Source organism: Gymnoscopelus microlampas, assembly GCF_963454915.1.
Source record: "Gymnoscopelus microlampas genome assembly, chromosome: 6".
Taxonomy (NCBI): domain Eukaryota; kingdom Metazoa; phylum Chordata; class Actinopteri; order Myctophiformes; family Myctophidae; genus Gymnoscopelus; species Gymnoscopelus microlampas.
In genome coordinates, this window is record NC_139943.1 from 26,847,120 (window position 1) to 26,869,984 (window position 22,865).

At 41.1% G+C, this 22,865-nt stretch overlaps 1 protein-coding gene across 1 annotated transcript in view; it reads right to left on the bottom strand.

The window, feature by feature from the left end:
- Positions 1-22,865, bottom strand: part of zc3h18 (zinc finger CCCH-type containing 18) — a 38,034-nt gene continuing 15,169 nt past the window's right edge. The window contains exons 8-19 of the mRNA XM_084059952.1: positions 22,404-22,518; positions 21,728-21,999; positions 14,014-14,205; positions 11,236-11,361; positions 10,991-11,083; positions 9,696-9,992; positions 6,735-6,857; positions 4,827-5,032; positions 4,051-4,265; positions 3,605-3,704; positions 2,866-2,962; positions 1-1,432 (exon numbers count right to left, since the gene is read on the bottom strand). Of these exons, the coding sequence (XP_083916078.1) occupies positions 1,216-1,432; positions 2,866-2,962; positions 3,605-3,704; positions 4,051-4,265; positions 4,827-5,032; positions 6,735-6,857; positions 9,696-9,992; positions 10,991-11,083; positions 11,236-11,361; positions 14,014-14,205; positions 21,728-21,999; positions 22,404-22,518 (2,053 nt within the window). The 3' untranslated portion in view covers positions 1-1,215. The remainder of the gene's footprint in view (positions 1,433-2,865; positions 2,963-3,604; positions 3,705-4,050; positions 4,266-4,826; positions 5,033-6,734; positions 6,858-9,695; positions 9,993-10,990; positions 11,084-11,235; positions 11,362-14,013; positions 14,206-21,727; positions 22,000-22,403; positions 22,519-22,865) is intronic.

Sequence of the window (22,865 nt, forward strand, 5' to 3'; positions counted from 1 at the left end):
TTCTCTTTATCAAAATAGTTTATTTAGAAGTTTTCTTCCTCAAAAGCAAGACAGATACTTCTCGTCTCCAAGTGTCCCCAATAACATCTCTCATACTCTGTGACAACTAAAAATGCGAGACAAATAAAAACATTGGTTCATCACTTGAGAAGAGCTAAGAAGGAAAACAAAATGCTGCAGATTTTTAAAAAAGCACTACTTCACATCACTGCCAAATAGTTTTTCTATAATCATATACTTGAGAAAATCTGATGACGGCGGAACATTATTGTACATGGTATGAAAGTCATCTCAGCCATAGAACACAGAGCTTAGAGTAAGAGCACTAAGTTATGGGTTATGGTGGGGACCATTGTGAATCAAGTGGTCTCGGGAGCAGCTGATCGTTCTGAGGTTGAATACAAATGCTTAGATATTCATGTCTTTGTACAAACAACCCTTTATTTTGACTTAATTGTTATCCTGTGTTTACAGAACGGATCCAACAGTCAAACCACTCCACGCAAATCATAAGGAAAAACAAAACAAAACAATAAAAAAACAAAATCAGGAAACTGAGAATAAGACGTGAAATTGGAGACGATAAAAGGGGGGGCGTCGGGGGAGACAGAGAGACATACAAGAGAGTAGATTTGGTGTATATAAATTCACCTTATTCATCAAACACAACATGAGGAAGATTCTTCCTTTTCACTTAAAGGACCAGAGTGAGTAGCGAATGTCAAAGTTCACCTTTGCTACCATTCTGTTCCAGGACATAATTTTTTTTTGTTCACAATGAACAATATCATTGCCGGAACCATCCTCTTCTCCCAAGATGCCCTTGTACATTCCCCCTTCTAAATAGTGCGGTAAACTGCGCCACCACGTTCAAAATCCCCATAGACTTACAAGGAGAACAGAACTAGGGCAGAAGGGAGTGAACAATGCTCTAAAATGGAACACAACCCATCCTCTCGCTGAGGATGAGAGGAGAAAATGTTTTTGTGTGGCCGCCACTTTTGTTCATGATCCACTTACACAACAGCCTCTATACACTGTGGGACAGAGAACATTTTTACACAAGTCCAGTGAGATGGTACATCTCATCACTGAAGGGGCGGGGTGGGGGTAGGGTGGGGGGTGGGATTTGTTGGTACGGCTCAACCCCATGACCCTCACTGTTGCCTAGGCAACTGGGTTACACAGGCAGGCAGACTGGCAAGCCGTGGTTCTTTACTTCGCAGGAATCTTTGCTCTCTTGCGAGCGATGGCGTCTTCAACAGCTTTCAGCTGTTTCAGCAGCTCCTCGCGGCGTGACAGTGTGTTGCTGGGTTTGTTTGAGCCAGAACCCGATCCAGTGGTTGAACCCGAGCCTGGTGCAGTAGGTTTGCCTGATGGCACCGCTGGGCCTTTCCCAGACGACTTGGGGGATGGGGGCATAGGCCGTTTCCTATGGGGGGCAAAATATATACAGTGTCAGTGTCATGTGTCCAATATGTTTGTCCATATGTGTCATTACTGATTTGACACGTCTGTATAAACAAAATAATCAATTACAAATTTAGGTAAAAAGGGGAAGAAAATGCATATTACTAAGAGCTATGACAATGATGAACCAGCTTAGTGGCCTTGTGGTTAAAGTGTCCGCCCTGAGATTTGGATCCTCGGGCAGAGTCATACCAAAGACCATAAAAATGGGACCCAATGCCTTCCTGCTTAGCACTCTGCATCAAGGGTTGGATGCCTCTGTGACAGGTCGAAACTCTGACTGGGCCACTCCAGGACTTTCACAGTTTTCCTGAAGCCACTCTTGTGTTTTCTTGGCATTATGCTTCAGGTCATTGAGATCCTGTGCACTCTGGAAAACAGTTTTCACTCGGGATTGCTCTATATTTTCCTGCATTTTCCCTCTATCCTTACTAGTCTCCTGGTCCCTATTGCAGAAAAACAACGCCAGGGTAAATCTTTGGACCTCATGGCTTGGTTTAACTCTGACATACGTATGTACAGCATCAACTGTGAGACCTTATACATACAAATTATGCCATGTCTAATTATTATTATCCAATTAGGCACGGTGGACTCCAATCAATCATAGAATGCATCAGAGCTCAATTATGAGGATTTTATTTTTAATACATTTACAAAACACTGCATTGTGGCAATGCTTCGTCATTGTGGAGTATTCTGATTGATTGGAATTTTTCTTATTGAATGCATTCTAAGATGAGTTGTAACATAACATTTGTGGAAAACTTGAAAAGGTTGAAATCTCTAATCATTGTAGATTAAATTTGATCAATTTCAGTATTTGTACAACATATTATGAATACTACTTGTATTAAAATGACTATACTATTAATAGCAGCAAGAACGGCGCAGGCAAGACAGGTATCCATTTATTTCATTTGTTTTACCTGAATTGAAGAAGTCAAAAAGCTTTGATGATGAATAAAACTAAAATAAACCAACTAATAAAATAAAAAGGCTATAATTGAAGAGTTTGTAGCCCAGAATAAAATATTATTCATAGAAGGTTTGGCTTAACGTTTGGCTGATAAACCAACCAGTGAGGACCAATTAGGGTTTTTTGTAAGGCCAATAGTAAAAAGGGAACACTTTTACCATAAAACATGCATAAACAGACAGAGGGACTTGTCATATCTTCAGTGCTTCCACCTATGTGATGAGTTCCTCATTTAGGCCAAAGACCTGTGGTCCAGTAAACTTCCTATTATGACATCCTTGATGTGTCTATTGTCCAAACATCTACTTTTACTTCCCCTTTGCGTTGACATTGAAGGATATATACACTGGCTTGCCTGACAGCTGATCTTAAAAAAGTACAGTGGCTTAGTCACCAGGAGCTTGGATTATACTAACCTTTCTCCCTGGGGGGGCATAGGCCGTGGACCTTGACCTCTAGGACGATCCATTCGAGGAGAGAGTGGGGGTCGGCCTGGTATCCTCCTATCGCGGCCTGAAAAACAGCAGCAGTGTAGTTTATGGAACAAGCTACATCGGTAGGAAGTGTAGCAAGTGGAAACTATAGGAGTTATCATAAAAGGTTTAAGTTACAGTAAGCTGATCTCAACTCCCACATGTGATATGTGGAATCAGGACAAAACAATGTTTGTGCAAGTAAATGGTGCTTGTGCGTGTGTGTAAGTAAATGGTGCGTGTGTGTGTGTGTGTGTGTGTGCGCGTGTGCTACAGTGAATGTGAGAAATCAGTCATTTTGCAGAATAACTAGTCCTTCTGCAAAATAACAACTGAAGGGACAGTCATTTTGTAGAATGACTGGCCGGTCAGTTATTTAGCAAAATCCCTGATCCCTGGTGGGTTAGGGCAGTGGATTGAGGAATGACTACTTATTCAGCAAAATTACTGATTTCTCACGTTCACTGTGACACAAGCATGTGTGAGAGTGAGTGAATGGTGTGTGTCAGTGAGGAGAGAGTGTATGCCAACTTGTGCTTTAGCATTTAAGCCCAATTTACACATCGTCATACGACTATGTCACTAACTGAAAACAACTGATAGTTAGTTACTTTCAGCGAGTGATGCGGTAGTACGATGAAGCATGAATTGGCTTATTTTGGCTATTATATCTCTTACTAACCTCGGTCTGGAGACAGCGCCATTCTCTTGCTGAGGGGGGAGCCAGGCCTGTCTTTGTCTGAGGGCATGTATCTCTTCCTGTTACCCCTGTCTCCCTGCTGCTACAATGAATGACAGACAAAGATAATGGGCCAATGTTTTTTCACTTCAAGTGTTTAATTAGCATTCCAAATTGTGCCATTGCGTTGGAAAAGTGCACACAAGGTATTGAGCCTTTCAACTACGCTATTCAGAGAACAGCCTCAAAACACGTTAACATAGACGAAGATGATGGATGCAAAAAAACAGAAAATTAAACCAGATCTGAAATATTGAATGGTTGAAAGAAGAAGAGAGCTTCCTTGGAGCTGCCACAGCACACATCCACGGGCGTTTTCTTGTGCATGTCCAATGCTTTTAGTCTGTGTGAATCTTTTTGAAATCGCAAACAATGTCCTAGCTAGTTACCTTGTTGAGGAGGGTGAGTTTGATGTCTTTGTGTGAACCCGAACCTCCATAGGCCCCTGGAGGACCCATGTTGCCTGGTGGGGGGTGCATGTGGTGGCCTCCCCTGTTTGGAGGCCCTGACCTGGGCATGGGGTTGCCCCCTCTGGGCGGCATGCCGGAGGGGTCCATCTTCCTACGGTCCTCTCTGAAGGGTTCGTCTTTCTTTGGTGGCCTTCCTGTGAGGAGAGGAATCTGATGAACTACAAAGCTATAAACACTTAAGCCCTATTTTATACTTTCCAAAATCTTCAACGTTTATCCTGTAGATCTTTTTTTTCTTCTTCTAATGACATGCCCAAAATAGGATTTAGAGCAGGATTTAGACCATTTTTCGCGAAAGTCAAAGTCAAAACTCCCAATTAAGCAATACATAGACAGACATCAAACACTTAGTGATTCATTGTTTTTCTCTAATATTGTTCTTGTCAAACCTTCCATGATTCAGGACAGTGTGGTACGCTTTAAGTGCCTATTAACATTATGTGTCATGTAATAGGCTTTTCACTTTTTCTCTGGGGAAATACAAAGCCAATGAAAATAATAGGGAAAATGAATTGTGCTTCGACAAGTTTTACAGTGACTTGCGTTCAAGATTAAATCAATCCCTCCCAAGAACTATGAGAATAATACTTGAATCAAAGCTTAATGTTTATGGTACTGTATTCCTGGCCAGACGTGATGACAATTCTGTCCTACTCTGTGTCCTCCAACACACACACACACACACACACACTGACCCCTGCCCTTGTCCCTGGACGGGGGTAGCCTATCCCTGGGCGGGCCTCGTTCCTTGCGAGGGTGGCCAGGTGTAGGTGAGCGGGAGCTTGCGGAGGACACAGGACTGGCGAGGTCAGCGTACATATCATCCGAGTCAGCACTCCGCACTGAGCTACTGCTGGATGAGGCTGAAGAAACCGAAGACACGCTGCTGACACTCAGAGATCTGCAGCAACGAGAGGACAATTCATTTAGAATTATCCGGAGCCACTTCCAAAGTGAAAGATCAGAGTTAATGGCATGACCTCTAGTCAACAAACAAGCGGAATAATAAATAGAGTGCCAAGAGAACAAATACCTACAACTAGAATATCAAGTAGACATTAGGCGTGTAAGGGTACACAAAAAACACGGTTCAGTAAGTACCTCGGTTTTGTAAGTCAAGTTTTGGTAAAATTTCGGTACAGTAAGGGAGAAAATGTCTTGTCATTTATTATGAACTTCTGTAAATATCAAACATTTATAATTTTAGCTTTTGTGATGCATTGTCCGTACAATAACCTTGACAACGATGGAAAAGATTATAACAAGGCACAAAGCAACACGTTTTCTGCCTGTGTATGCATATATCTGCCATGCATATACGTAACACATTTGTGGCTGATGCCTGGCTTACCTGGATTTCCTAGGGTGTTTGTCAGCAGAGAAACAGCAAATGGAAGAATGGAAGAGAAGGGAGAAGGGTATTCAAATCACATCTCACAAATGTAAGAATAATATAGAAAGTTAAGTTCAATGTCCTCTTTGACTGTATACAGTCAGGGAATGTGCACTTGTGAACTATGTTAGGGCAGGTACACACTGTAGGACTTTTACAGTGGTCTGGGAGTCATCTGGTCGTTAAGCATTTCACACTACAGGAGTCTAGTTCTTGAAATCGGCTGTCATATATCGTTGTGGTTTTCACACTATAGATTGATCTCCAACCAGGGATTACACATTGCAGGATAGTTCACTAGGATACGATCAAGACCACTACATAGCCTACATTTGTTTTTTCAAATTCATTTTAACCAACGTCTCATGAAAACGTGCACGGCTCCTGTGATATATGCACGAGACCGAGACAAGACATAAAATAATGAATTCTCTTTTTCTCTGTATGTCTCTATCTCTCTCTCTCTGAAACAAGTCAGCTAGCTTAAAAGTGCGCAATGCAACTCAGAAATAGTGTTGCCATGACCGCTTATTATAAGCGACTTTGGGCTTGTTTTTCTGTAGAGTTGCTTGAAAATGTTGGTTGTAGCAGGTTGCGTTTTTTGGGGCTTATTTGTGTAGTTGCTTATTTGGCCTTGTTTTCTAATGTTGTTTAAACCAGTGGTTTAAACAACACATAACATATGCATTTGTCCGCAGACCCCCCCCCCCTCCTGAAAATACGTTATTCATACAAGATTTGTGTGGATTTGGAAAATATTCCACAAGATTTTCTTTGAAAATAGCTGCGATGGGTTGTGAGCTTGTAGATCGGCTATTTAAAAATATGCAATGTATTTGTATATAGGATTAAAGTCCAGTTGGCGACAGAGACGAATATCAAACCTGCTAGATATCTAGAAACACTCGGGAACGCATCGCTGAGCGTAATTAACGTGGCCGTATCCTCTCGCAGAGCCTTTCACACGCAGCAACCAAAACCTCACCAATCACAGCCCGATCGGCGTCAGATTGGGGGTTTTGTCGGCGAGCCCCAAAAAAGGTCACCGACAGCATAATCGGATCAAATATCGTACAGTGTGTACGTGCCCTTAGTCCATGCATGTGTCTATGAATTTAATTAAGTCTGAGTGAGTCCATGTTTATGTCTGTGACTCTATATGAGTCAGGGTGAGTTGAATCTGCGAAACTTCAAGTCTGTGCATGTTTACCTGGATTTCCTAGAGCCGGTGCGTGAGCGTGAAAGTGAGTTGGATGAGGACCGTGACCTGGATCTGGAACTAGAGCCAGTGAAACTGCTGCCACTGCCACTCACACTGCCACTAACTGTCCGCCTGGGAGAGAGAGAAACAGCGAGAAACACAGACAGAGAGAGTGAGAGAGAGAGACACACACACACACACACACACACACACACACACGTCTGGTAAGTGGGAATATAGTATAAGAATAAATTCTGTTTGATACAACATTACTGTAGTGAGAAGGAAAGGCGATAGAAAAGTCAAGCGCATGCTTCACCAACACACAGGTATGAAATCAGTTGAATTACAATTAGGGTTGTCACGATTATAACATTTTACTTGACAATTAATTGCCACTCAAATAATTGAAATTACCGATTTAATTGCGTTTCTGTCGTTGAACATTATATGAATTCATATTTCTACATTTCTGTTTGTCCTTTTAGGCTTCGTAAACAAAGGTTGCAAAGGGCAGATATGACAAATATCATACATTTCTTAATAACTTACTTTATACTTAAGAAAAACAATAGTCGAAATAGGCAATCTTCAAGCTCAAAACGTGTCGCATGGCAACACGTTTTGAGCTTGTAGATCTATTATTTCCCTTTTTTTAATGTTTGGAAAATATATGAAGATTTTTAAAATGGAAACGATAATGACAATTATGCAAAAAAATGATTATCTCAAATAATTGCGATAAGGCGATTATGTAATAATTATGACAGGCCTAATTACAATGACATTACGGTTTCTTGTTTTTGGCAAACACTGCTAAGGATATAAGTTTCTAGTTATTTTGATACATTTCAGGGTGTAACACTGGCACTAGCTGAACAATGTAGGCATTGTTTTTATTATGTGCAAATTGTCAATAAATAAATAATTCAATCAAGACACAGCAGATATCACTTTGTTGACAGTAAAAGATGAGTTTGGTATAACGAAACCAAAGTTTCAATTCTCTAGTTTCATGTTTGTTTCTAGTTATTAGGATAAGTCACCAATTTCGGATCACTGGCACTAGCTGACACAGCAGATATCACTTTGACAGTAAAAGACAAGCTTTGTATAACAAATCTTTTACTGTCAACAAAGCGATATCTGACCAGAGGTCCCCAATTAATACTAGTCCTGTGTGAATAGACTTTATGTAATTTATAGCACTATTCACATGGGACTGGTGCCAACTTTATGTCATTTATAGCACTATTCACATGGGACTGGTGCCAACTCACTGGGGATCTCTGGTATGACCATGTTAGACTACATACAGTACAGACAGACGAACCCTGTTCCGCCCACGTTGTGAGCTAAATATTTCCCTTCCATTCCTTTCTTTGTTTGAACACTAACAAACAAAATAAATCATGTGGATTACAATTTGAATGCAGAAGATTCAATATCAGCTATGAGGAAATAGATACCCAAGGGACGACCTCTCGCAAACTAAAGGTGTTGTGGAAAATATTTTCAGCTGTAGAGGAAGTAAAAGTGGAAACACAATGGCTAAATGAATAGCATACTAGGCTAAGGCTAGTTATTTTCAGGGCCTGCTATTGTAGGTACAATATTCTTATTGGGAACATGTGCCATTTTCTTTTCCCTGTTACAGTGAGTCCAAACAGAAGCAGACAATCCCCCCTTACCATTTCCTTAGATGTTAACACACATTCTCAATTTCTGATTTGCACGGTTTATGATCTATACCAATTACTGAAAAATAAAACATTATGGAGAATGAATCTGTCAGTTGTCTTTTAAAATGGTATTAATGGTGTCCTCATGTAGCAGGAGTCAGTATCTTTGAACTATACATTAAAAGAATAAAAGAGAAGTTGTTAACAGGAAGTAGGAAGTATACTCTGACCCCACCAACCTCAACAGAGCTAACAGGTTTTGCCAGAGGTTTTCCAGGGAGACTCATGCGGCCCACTCAAGTTCATCCTTGGGATACTCCAACCACAAAGAGGCATGCACGCAGGTACAAACTCACAAAACTGCATTCACATTTCCACCCACTCCTTCGCCCCCACACAAACTTTGTGGTCATCCCCAACTGTGAGTCAACACCACAACTATAACTTCATCACTTCATATCAATATTCCTACTTCTTCATTAACCATGGAGTTACCTTCCATGCAAAACAAACGTGAAGGCATGCCCACATCTATGCTCATGCAAACTCACAAACAAACAAACGCCTACAGAATATAACAGCCCGATTCCACTAGTAAAGATTAGTTAGGTAAACTAAAGACTAGTAAACATATTTGGTAATAAAGAGATTCTCATAAAGCAGCATGTTTTGTTGATGCCTGTACTATGTAATATATAGTCTAGTTAAGAATAGATACAACAAAAGGTCACAATTTAAGAGTGGATGAGCCCTTTTGAAACTAATCTTCAGGTTCAGCCTTCTAATTAAATGGTACAGTTACTCCTTTCAAGACATAGTTCACTTTTATTACTACTGCTAGGGTTAAACCTATTTTCAAAACTTAATCAATTAACCCATTAAGACCGGGAACGCATCTGTGTCATTTTAGATTTCTTTGGCTATTCAAAATTAACAGATTTACAAGTTCATAGTGCGGCACCGAGTGTCGCGCTAAGAGCTTGTAGATCTGCTATTTTTGAAAAATCGTGAAAATGTGTGCAAATCGTTGAATATATATATTTTTAAAGCGAACATTTGTAACTCAAATATTTGCTTCTGGAGGTCCCTGGAACAAAATATTTTGAGATGGGGTCTACGGCCGAATACATGTTTTGGGGGTCCTTGACATGAAAAATTTTGAGAACAACTGATATAGCAACATCGGGTTTAAAAAAAAAGAAGACATTTTGTACAATCGGAAGATGGACTAATGGGTTAAACCGTTGCACAACGTGGGCACTGTGTAGGGACTAGGGACGGCTCCTACCTCCGAGGAGGGTGCTGCTGCCGTTCTTTACGCCTGCCTTCCCTCGGGTTGGGGGGCTTCCCAGGCTCTCTCGGGGCTGGGGGCCTGCCCCCTCCTCCTGCTGCTGCTCCCACTGGTCCTCCACCGCCGCCACCAACAGCAGCTCCTTCCCGGATGTTGGCGGGAGGCTTGCCCCCCTCCGGTGTTGGTTTGGGAGGCTTTCCCTGCTGTCCGCCAGGCGGTGGGGGGCTGGGTGCCTTCTTCGTTGGGGGTTTGTCCCTGCGAGCGGGGGGCACGGCACCGGGCTTCAGCGGCAGGCTTAAGGGTTAAGGGGAAGGAGAAGGCATTCCGTTTTGTCGGGCATGCAAGCATGACAGGCAGGCATTAAAAAATAAATCGTGACTAGCATCATAGGCAGGCCCATGCGATGGCACTGTGCAATGTTTGACTGTGTGTATTGTTTCGGATGAATGCTTGGGCTGCTTTATTTACCTTGTCTTAAAGAACAATCCACACTCACATAATAATGTTTCAGAGCTTTTTATGTGTCATTGATAACAAAACATGTTTCGGCTGTTCTGGCCTTCGTCAGCGCCAAGGGACCAGCTTCTGAGTTGTAAATTGAGGCTGTATAGGAAGTGACAGATCATATGAATGGCCTGTAGTCTCGCTGTTTCACCCCTGCTGGTGTCAGAAAGAATTAGGATAGGATGGGTTTTTGCCGAACTTTACACTTGATTTTATTACCTTGATAAACATTGTCATAAATACAATATGCTTCCAGACGTAATTTTAAAGTCTTCTTTCAATCACCATGATATGCGTTTTGGTAAATTATGGTCCCATCTATTTTAAAATTGATGATAAAGTAGGGTATGCTGTAGGAGGGGCGACTTTGTCCATACTGTTTACTGTCTATGGTTAGCGTGCGAAGGCCAGAAGGGCCAACACGCGATAACAAACGCATTTTGGCCCTTCAAGCCTTCGCACGCTGGCGAAGGTCATAAGGGCCGAAAGCTTTCATTATCGATGACTGATGCTACGGCAAATTAAAAGCTCTGAAACATTATTTTTCTGTGCTTGCGGAACTGCGGATTGTTCCTTTGATGAGACTTTCGGTTTTGAGTCTGCTCCCACTTTGATCTAAGTACTGTGGGTTGATAACGCCAATCTTTGGACTACTTGCTTTATCTACCCTGTCATGTCATGCATGACTGAAGCATATGTTACGTGTGTGTGTGAGAACATGTGAATGGATAAAATCCAGATTATGGATGACTATAGATGGGTATAGGAAGGCATAGATTTGGTGTTACCCTTTAGCCGGTGGAGGAGGCAGGTCTGTTTTATTCTTGGCGATTCTTGGTGCTGCAGGACTTGGTGATGGAGAGGTGGAGAATGATCTTGATCTACCAAAAAAAGTAGTGACAGACAAAAAAAACATTTTTTATTTATTAATTATTACTACAATTATTATTTGATTTACTGACATGAGTGTGAATTTGGGCTGAGCTGAAGACCTGGAAAGCATATTCAGGTAAAAGGGGCTGTGGACACGAACCTGGAGCGGCTGCCACTGAAGGAGCTACGCTGAGAGGAGTGGCTGGAGTAAGAGCTGAACGAGGAGGAACGTGAACGAGAGCGAGAAGAACCGGAACCGGTGTACGATGTAGAGCGAGACGAAGACCTGCAAAACACACAGAAATCATAAAAAAATATATTTTCCAACTGCCTAAGTGTCAATCGACAACCAAGTCCCATTGAAGTGTCCGCGAGTAAGATAAGGACATCATATCTGCTCAATAGAGAGAATTGCGTAACTGCAATATAATATGAGAAGCCAGCCAATTAAGTCCCACTTTATACTCACAATGCCTTGCATCGCAATGCCGTTATGAGCTTTTAGATATGCTGTTTAAAAAAACAATTGAAAAGCCTATAATGACATGCTCAAAATAGGGATGGCAGGTGGAAAGTGGTTAACCATGCATGTACTGGGATGCATCAACAGGCTTTTCATACAAACCTTCCAAGGCAACCTACAAATTAGGGATGGGCTTTTTTTTTGTTAATTAGTACAGAAAATGTTGAAGTTGCGTCGACTAGGTGCACAACATTTTCCTGGTTTATTTCAAGGAAGATGGAATGAAGGAACGTCCATCCAATTAATTTGAGAGTCAATGACCTCAACGAGTCAGGTGGACCAGCTTATGAACAAATACTATTTCTTAACGTTTACAACCTTTGTAAAATAATCAAATAAAAGAAGACTTATCAAACATTGTTGTTTGCCGTCTTGCTTTTCAAATACTTTTATTAAGGTATCTAAAGAGCACAGAGTTGTCTCCAATGGGCCGTTATTGCGAGACACTGAAAGCCTGTCACTGACAGCCTGTCACATAATTGGACCACAATGGAATATCTCTGTGCCGTTTACATTTCTGACTGATATAAGAATTAAATTAATCAATCAATCACCAATTCTTGTGATACTGCCAAGCCAGAAACGTTAGCTGCCACTGTTTAGATACCTCAATAAAATTGCAGTGTGCACATCAAAAAACAAGTGATCGAAAAAATATGTCTTTTTGTATATTCCTGAACCAATTAACTGACAAAGGATGCAATCATAAAACAAAAATTGTGTTTGTTCATACGCTTGTCCACCCGGCTCTCATCGACTGCAATTGCCTCCTATATGCGGCAATGGCGCAAGCCCGACTTGATTATAATACTTTGGTTTATTTGTACAACGCCCAAGATATAAATACATCCAACAAGTGCTGTATGAGTATCAGTTTCTGAGAGCAGAAGGACGACCTAGCTAGGGTACAATAGTGAGTTTCTGCTGGAAACACCTACATACTATTGCAAATGAACTTGCATGACCTTTCCATAAGAGCACACCTTCCATGTCCATGCTCACCACCATAGGCAATTACATTTGCTTTGTAAAGCTATTCAAATTCAAATAATCCATGTCTTGGTGTGTCTACCTACAACTATTTTCATAAATATGGATTTATTTTATTTTTAGCGGTGCCAGCCGCTAAACATTTGACCGTGTCTGTGTGTCCGTCCGTCCGTCCGTATGTTTGCGGCAAAGATGCAACACATGCGGCACTTCAAGAAATGCACACAAACACACACGCGCGTGCACACGCACACGCACACACACACACACGTAACATGCAGACTTGCGAGGCGCACCGTTGCAACACATGCGCCACTTAAAAACATGCACACACACACACACACACAGGCGCGCACGTGTGTGCACACACACACACACACACACACACACACACACACTAAAAGACCGATCTACAATGTGAGTAAAAATTATTAAAAGTAAATAAAGTGAGTACAAATATTTAAAAGTAAATACCTTGAGTAAAAATACTTCAGAGTACTTAAATTGAATAAAAATACTTAAAAGTACTCAAAATTAGTAAAAATACTTAAAAGTTGATAAAAAGAGTAAAAATACTTAAAAATCGATTTAAAAAAAAGTACAAATGCTCTTTTAATACCGCCTCAATACCAGTCTGAATGCCAGCGCCCACACATCAAATAGATTTCTACCGCCTGAATGACAGCACACACTCATCAAACAGAGTAGGCACCACTTACTCACACTGGGTGTGATTTTTATATAATAATTCCCTTTGCCCCACCCAGATACTCTCTCAAGATTTATTGCGTTTTATTCTTCTGACAATATGTCTATGCATATGAATGTTCCATCTCCACAAGGGTATAGAATAGAGTATCCAGCTAAATGTCAAAGCAGCTAGCTAAGGACATTTTTCAATGCATCCTCAATTGCAGTGGTCTACTTAACATTACATTAACTTTATGATGATGAAAGGGGACATTATTCATTGTCACCTTTTGAGTTTGTGACATCCACACATTATCATTGCATACAACTATGTTTACTAGTTTACTATACAAATAGGTATTTGTATAGTAAACTTATTTGGGATTATGATTAACGTTATTATAACGTTTACAGAGGACTAAGAGTGATAACATGTATTAACTTGTGTATGAATGAATACAGATGTGTCTTGAGGGTTTCCCTTTGGTGCGTCTCGGACAAAGTATGTTTGGAAACCACCGCGTTACATAATAGCATCTATAAAGTTGCAACATAGGGAAGGAATGAGGTCTAATGACATGCTTGATTCACACAGACATGCATGCTAAATTGGCTTCCAGACTAAGCAAAGTCCTAAGTAGATAATTATATTGATGGGGATGCCAGGGTCAAAGTGGTTAAGTGTATCATGTACTTGATAAAAGGGTCAGGATCCCTGACTGTAAGAAGCCCTACCTGGAGGAGTTGGACAGGGACACAGAGGAGCCAGAGGGCCGGTGTCGCCTCCGGCCTCGCTGTGGGGAACCCACCCCTGGCCGTCTCCTTGGGGATTTTGACCGACGCCATGGGTCCTTCCATTCGTCTGGTCGCCTCATTACAGGAACGGCAGAATGAGCATCTTTTTTCGGAGGGGGTTCCATTGGCCTGCTGGAGGAAAGGATCAAAGCGGAAGATGAAGTGGACGATGAAAATGCAGTGGAAATGGTTGCTAATAAATGTGCAACCAATCTGATAGGTTGATAAAAAACAATATTTCTTGGCTACCGTACCCCCAGGTAACCTTCCCTGTAATAACTGTGTTAATTGTAATGCCAACAAGGGTGACCATATCATTCACCCTCATACAGGTAAAAAGATAAAGAGCATTACATTTAAGATCAAGTATGATGTTTATCTTTTGAAATCTGAAGATCAGAGTCACTGAACAGAAAAGCAACATTACAAATCATGATGAAGAATCTCTTGTGACCGGGCAGGCATTAAATGCCATAGGACATCAGGTTTGTAAGCTGAGGTTTCAGCTAGGGTTGAGCGCAGCTAATCCACTAGTCTATTAAACGGTGCTGCCCCTACTAATCGTTTACTAAATAGTATTTGTTTAAAATATTATGCAGTGACAAATACCACCCTCTCCGCCCGGCTTCCCACCCACAAACACAGAAGAAAGTGATGGCATCAGGCCAAAAGGCCTACTTGAGCTCTGCATATGTATGTACACTTTTTAAGTCTGAAAGAGATGAGAACAGAGATAGATACGGCACATCTACAATTACTGTCTGGCTGACAAATGATTGACTGGGCTGATTGTTGTAAAATTCCATGAGGGTAGAGGAGTTCATATTTGATAGTTGAGAACAGGTTAAAAGTTCAACTAACCTAATCTGAAACACAAACACTCGGTATACACTAGATCATTGCTGTCGGGCAGAAATCTCCATATTTCAACTTTTTATGTGTTTAAGTGTATCTGTGGGTTCTATACATAACGATTAATGAACCGATGAAACACTGAAAACACATGTCTGTGGTTAATGTTTTGGGCCTATGACTAATGCAGCTTGCATTTGATCTATTTTGCACTTTTAGGTAGTTTTATATATTTTTTTATTTATTTAAGCAGCTTAGTTTTAACACAGGAGTCTTTAACCATTTTTACTTAGTGTAACTGCTGTGTTGGTTTTTAGCGCAGAATTAATTTCACGTGCCTTTTACTTTGTAATTGGTATTGTTGACAAATAAAGTTGAACCTTGAAAGAGATAGTAACTACATTGGAACTAAAAAGTAACAGTTTTGGACATACAAGGTTTCTGCCAGACAGGACTATATGGAAAATAAAGGGGAATCTACTACAACGCAGCTGGCCATATATGGGAGCTGTATCCTGGACAAGATGTTTATACCGGGTGGGTGGACGATTATGTTATTTAGGTCAACTTAATAAACCTGACATTGGGAATTTCCATAGCAGAGGGACCAATAATATTTATGAATCCAGAGCATAAATTCAAGGCTTAGGCAAGCAAAGTTTCTTGATAACATCTGTCCAAATATTTGTTGTAGGAAATGTGCAAGGTGACGCTTGAAACCCACCAGGAGCGCAAGCATAAGCACACTGACGCAATCTTTTTTCCGCTCCATGTTAATGAATGCAGCCTTTCTCACTGGCCACGAATGGACCCTCCGCTCGCACAGGTGAAGATTCCGCGCCCATTCTCATTGAAATGCATTGTATGATGACCAGATGTCCCGCTATGGCCGGGTTTGGTGAGAACAATTAAGCGTGTGAGCGGCGCCTTTTTGGTAGGTTCCCAGCGTAACTGGATATTCCCTACTGTAACAAGAAATGTCCCATGCTTTATCAAACTGTCACTTCCATGCCTGAGTGAGTCCCACTTCCTGCTTGGCTACAGCCAGGACAGAGGCAAAAGTGAAATGTCTGCTGCAATAGGTAAATATTTTCATGCATTGGTAATGGTGGATAAGAATTAATACACGTCAATGTATGCAAGGACGCACAACAATACGCAATCTCTCTTTTACACACGGGTAAGCCCTTCCCCCTTTCCTCTGGGTGAAAAATTCCAGAGGTGTGATGCAAGCACAAACAGCCATGTAATCAGTGTCATAGTTCATCTCATCTGTCTAAAAATAGAACCACAACACAAGAGCTATTTATAGCTCTGAAATATGATCCCTATTCAATGTGGCACCGCCTGTTCAAAGGGAGTAAATCAATACAGGAAATATCTCATAAAGCCAACAAGGGACATCCTATTACAACAAAAGGCACCAGGCTTTTTATAGAACTAGAGTATAATGTACAGTCTATTTATATAAGCCAGTTTATTTATACACACCAATAAAAACATTTTTGATTTTTATCAGTAAACACCTCCTTCCAAAGTCGTTCTTCCTTGAATAACAGTTTCCTTAAGTGTGAGTGCTGGGCCACACTAGCACATGGGTATACACACATGATATCAGAGCCAGCATTTCCAGGCAGTCTGGTGGCGTGGTCATTTTGAACTTTCTCTTGCAGAACTCATTTTGGTGGATATTCTGTATTTGACATGATATATCTCTACATTCAATCACCATAGAGGAAAATGTATATTTACTAGAGGTGTAACGGGTCATACAATTCACTGTTCGGTTTGATTCGATACAGATGTGTCACAGCTCTTAATTTCAAATGGCCAAGAATTTTCTTTGTTTTTTCTTTAATGAACTTGGGAGAGGCTTTCCCAAGTACATTAAAGCTGAGGCTCAGCATCTAACGTATAATATCCATTTAGGAGGAGCGGCTGAGATTATCACGAAATGAGAATTGCTGGTCCATCTCAATGTCAGTCCACCTTAAGGCCAAATTAGCTAAATTGATTAGCTTGTTAGCTCTGTGGCATTGTCCATTTAGAAATATGTTAGTTTTATCCGGGTAAAAATGGAGCCCATGGTTCTTCAGGAGAAATTGTGAAATGATAGGTGACCACACTCGTATATTTTGGGACAGCCTTAAAATACATTAGAACTGGAGAAAATCTTGGAGATAATGCATATTTTGTTGATGGTTGCAAGAATTTTTACTCTTAATTGGATGAAGCCTTCAGGTGCTACATGCTTCCCACAACGTCCGAACTTGTTCGGATAGGGTAGGTTATAACTACAAAAGAAATTAGCCGGTTATTTATTTTCTATGCATTGTGGAGTTGATTGCCTGTAAATGGAACATGTTTGTTTAGCAGGGGTGATGTTTCGACTTTCATCACAAACAGAACAAAGGAGAGAAAGAAGGGTATAGTCAGGGAATATTATCAGAAAAAAATCCATTCTGGGAATAAATTCCTTACCAAGAAATTTCTTCACTAATGTGTTTGTAAAGGTGTCTAGTAACATCTCACAAAGACTGCTAGGGGAATCTGTGACAGCTGCTGAAAGTTGGGGTACCCTTAACCTTATGCGGGAAACAATTAAAAACTGCTTTAAGTAGCATGTGAGGGGGCAAACTAGGGTTTTTTCATGACTCTGAATCCATTGCAAGCAGAATGGATTTTTTTCTGTTAATATTCCATGACTATATTCCCTTCTCTCTCCTTTGTTCTGTTTGTGACCAAAGTCGAAACGTCAGTCACCCCTGCAAAACAATACACACGTGCAGAACAGTCGAGTGCTGCAGTATATTTTATTTGGGTAGCCTCTCCTGAAGTGCCCAGGTATTATTTTCTCTGAGGTGATTTGCAAGCTTTGCAACAGAGTTGTACTAGTGAAACCATAGTAGGAGCATTTATTTACTGACAAATGAACCAAACTGTGTAGACAGTGCACTGCTGCCATGACTGGTGAATTCACTGGCTAACTTCATACGCTTTCACCACCACACACATTTTCTTTCTCTCTACCACACTACCATTTAGCAAAAGTTGCTAAATGGATCACTGCCCTATAGTCTTATGTAAAAGGTCCTTACTTATCACATCGAGTTTTTGCACATTGAAGACAACTAAAGGCTATATTTAGAATGCCAAGACTCTTCAGGGCACTGTTGCGGTTAAAATGTATAAAGTATGCATTGTCTTCAACAGCAGACAGTTGGCCTAGGGCCAGATAATCTACCACAATACTTTTATGGCCTCAGTGAAGGATTAGACATTTTCCATTCTATCCTAGCTATGACAGATGATTTTGCACGCAGAGACGAATCTCTAAACATCAGCTGGGTGAACAGGAAGAAATTCTCCATTGCCTGTGGTACGTAGTGTTGCCAAAGCGCTTCACGTCACCACCCATGCGTGCTTTCAAATGTGTTGGCTTCCTTTAATGACACGTGGGATTACAAGCCTGATGATTATTGTCTACCTGATGAGCACTTTTTCTAGTTGATCAATGAGATACGTAGCACTGACTTTGAATAGTTGGTCCAGAATAGGAGAACACAGAATAGGAGAAAATACAGTTTTTCAGTAATTTTGCTGGAAAATATTCTTGTTAAAAATCATATCGTGAGACGTGAACCTAGTATCGTGATTCGAATCGTATCGTGAGTTGAGTGAATCGTTACATGCCTAATGCACGGTATTGTTATTTGTACATGTATATGACACAGATAACTACCCTCATTGCCATGTGTAGTGTACATGTTTACAAAAAATGCCCAGCCCTACACGCAAGTCTGCTCAGGGGTAATGGCTGCAAATGGAATGTTATCCTAACAATCTTATAAACACCAGTTAAAATTAACTTTTGCTAGTTAAGGAACTGGCTTTTAAAATAAATGTGACGTGCACTGTAAGGTTATTTCTGTATTACACAGTGTTGAATTCTTTGAACTGTTCACCCGGTCGTTTGTGACGAGTGCTTGCATTTCTTTTTTACTTATAATGCCACGGCTAACCACAGATAACTGCCCATATTCCCAACTATACACATTTACAAAGAATGCCCATCCCTACACTGAAATATGCTCAGTGTAATGGCTGAAAATAGAATGTTATCCTAAAAATATATATATATAGAGGTGATGTAAGAACTATATTTATACATACTATTCCATACCCGTCCGGGGATATGCACACTCAAAGTATTTGCAGACTTTGGGTTATGCACTGTGAACATGCATTGCATTTGTATTGCTGAACAGCCATAAACAAAGTAGTAGTAGCAACTGTTAGCACCATTCAGGTGAATTCATTTTTTTTTTTGAGGCAAGTCGACCTCCATATAATGCTGCATTAGTATTTGCAGACGTTTAGTTATGTCTGGGCTAAGTCTGTCCGGTACGTGGTCGCGCATGCAATGCGTGTTGCGAACACACACACGCATGCACTCACGGACCGGATAAGCGGTTTGAGCTACGTGTGCTAATAACACAACCTGTTAAAGTTATACGTTTGCAGGGTTCTCAGTTTGTCTGTCTGACAGCTGGCTGTGCGCAGTTTAATCATTCATCCCATAGCTTGGGGGGCTATAACCATGCTGACGATAGCTCCCATAGCCCGAATCCCAAATCTCCAGTGTTTACATAAAAACGCTAATAAACAGCTTACATTTTCGGAAAGTGGAAAAACAGGGCGTCGTTATTTTGTGCATATGCTAATGGTCAATGCCCGTGTGCAAATGCACATCAATTGCTCCAGCCACCGAGGAGAATCGGGCAGAACAGAGATTTTGGGGACAGGTTGAGGACAGGTTTTGGGGAGAGGTTTGGGGAATTATAGGAGGATTATAGGAGGATATGAAGTCCTCAAAAAAATGTTCAGAAACATTAAGTTCGGTGGATTATTTCTGTTTCAATAATACCAATTTGTATTGTATTTTATCGTTGATTGGTCACCTTTACAACAAGGTTTAACTTGTAAGGATCGTCAAATCGTGGAATGAGCAACACAGCTAAACATGTGGCTAAACGTGTGTGTAATTACAGTGCGAGTACTGTAGCCGCCAGGTGGCAGCGGTGGCCTAGTGGTTAGAGGGGCGGCCTTGATACCGGAAGGTCCCTAGTTCGATTCCCCAATTCATCACATCAATCATCACCGCTGAATAGCCCTTGAGCAAGGCTTCCATGCAGGGTCCGGCTGGAAACAAGTTTCGTACTTAGTCCGACACCCTGGGTAAACAACAAACTTTGCTTTGCTTTGCTTTGCTTTGCCACAGGTTGTGGAAAATCTGAGTTATTTCATTTAGAGTTTCTACTGAACCAGTAATCGAGAGAAGGAAGGAGATGGCTCTTGGAGATGTGCAAAAACATGTTGAAACCATGGGTTTCTGTACAATTTTCAAAACCCGTCAGGCATGTGTAGTAACGTATCAAACAAACAATGTGACTAATGCTTAACACACCGTGACCGTACGCACACCCATGCACGGTCAATAATGTATTCTTCCTTCTCTCACACCTACGCAGATATCTGAGTATCTGCTACTATTTCACTGTCTGCAACACTTCAAGGTATTTCCGCCTACGTCTCATCGGTGGACTGTGGACAGTTCAGAAACCTACCTACCTATTGCATTATCGATGGAGGTTCCAAGCTAATAGAAACTGCAGCCTTTCTCATCCTGGAAAGTTAGTATATGCTATAACAGAAGCCATTGTGTTTGAAATGACCAAACCTGCCTACCGAAGATGTCACTGGTAGGCAGGTTTCTGAACTGTCCACAGCCATCCTCAGAGACAGAGTAGACAAAAACGGTAGCATCTAATGAGCATTAGTGAGGAAAATGGGTGAAGTCAGTGGTCATAGGTTTAAAAAGGGTGAAGTCAGTAGTCTTTAACACATTACCTGCCTTGATATTAAACATCGTTTTTATCCCCTTGCTAGCGTAATTACCTTAAATAGGCGATTGTTGAAATGCCGTGTTAGCCACGTTGTGTACAGTGTATCCACTGGGACAATAACATTCCAACCGCGATCCGCCATTTTGGGGCTATGGGCCGTTGATAACGGGTGGTTTTCAATGCAAAAAAAATAATGTTTTCTACTTCTTCTTTGAGTGACGATCAATCATTCCAAAGCTGTGTTAAAGCGCCCCTTGTGAAAAAAAAAAAAAAAAAAGATAATTCTTGGCGGGTAATGTGTTTAATATTGTCATCTTGTTATCTGACGTTTTCCTTGTTTCTACTCTATTCTTATGACTACATTTAGTAACGCGCCTGACAGACTAGAAGCGTCACACATGTGATATCAAATGCACCCATAGTGTCAATTGGACATGTCAAGACCTGTTGACACGTCTCTCAAAGGCTCAGTTCTAAAAATAATTTGGAGCAACGCAGAGAGGTAACCTCTTATTAATTATTTGAAGTGCGTCAGTGACGCTTTCAGTGTGTCAGAGCATTAACTCTATGTAACTCTGTAACTCCAAAGTGCAGACTTGACGATGATTGACAATAAATCTCACTTTCTAGCAATTGTATTAGATCGTTGTACCGGTCATTGTAATTCTATGAACGACACACACAGATGGGAAATGTGCTAGGTTCGGTTCCATATTTAGATATTTCATATTTATTTGATCTGACACATCCTATATACATATAAGTCCATTGAACTTCAATCTCCATGTTAACCAAGTTAGACTCATGTCCCTATTCATTTTAGACGTACTAGTGTCCACGCTGCGTGTGTGAATTGGGCATAAAGTTTAGGGAGTGGGACAGGTATGAAGACTTACTTGGGTGGTAAGCTGATGGGGGAGCGGGGTTTAAGTTTATCCTCGTCCTTTTTCTCCCTCGGCTCTCTAGGAGGACGCATCCTCGGCCTCTCCTTCTCATCCCGCTTCATACGGTCCTTCTCCCACTCCTCTTTTCGGCGCATCCTTTCCTTCTCGCGCTCCCTCTCCCTTTCCCTTTCACGTTCCCTTTGCCGCCGTTCCCTCTCACGGTGGTCTCTCTCTCGCTCGCGGTCCCTGTGACGGTCTCGTGGATCGCGCTCTCGTTCGCGCTCCTGGTGGGACAGAACAGTGAACAAATTCTTTGCTTTTGGTGGATGCTTTGAATCAAAGCCCCTTATAGTACCATGAGTAGTAGGAGTGAGTGGTAGAGGGTTTAGTGTGTGCTCGAAATGTCATTTTTAGGTGGATGCCACAATAAAGTAATTGAAGGGAGCTACAGTATGTGAACCCTTCTATTCCTTTGAGGTATGGAGTTTGTCATCTTCTAATTTGATCTTCATAACAAGGAAATGCACACATTTCGTACTAAATTGATGGTTTCAGTTATGGTTTCAGAGCAAATCTGTTTATTTTCAAACATGAGTCAAGACTAGCCACATGACATCCGAGATCCACATGCCGTAGACACCTTGTTTATTCTAGAAGAGTAGTTCAGTTTAGTATTGAGCACACTTACATTATAGGGGTATGGCAGAGGAGCTTCTGTGTACTGCACTCTGAAGTTTTCATACTGCCCCCCTCGCCACAGGGCTTCCATTTCATAATCATAATATGGGTCAGCGTATTGCTCACTGCAAAGAGAAACACATACAAATATTGTTATTATAAACTGCCCACAATAAGTTCGGAAACGTAACTCCCCTTCAATAATACCAATTGGTATTGTGTTTTATATCATTTATATCGTTGATTAGTCACCTTTACAACGAGGTAGAACTTGTAAGGATTGTGAAATCGTGGAATGAGTAACAGCTAAATGTGTGGGTAGCGCCTCCCAGAAATGTACCAAAATCCCTCAATATGCTTCTGTTGGTAATCATTCTTGTTTTGAGCGACCTGCCAGCACACACCTGCTGAGAAGTGCGTGCCAGTCACAGGTGTGTGACTGGCACCTGAATGTGGGTTTGTTGAGTTTGTG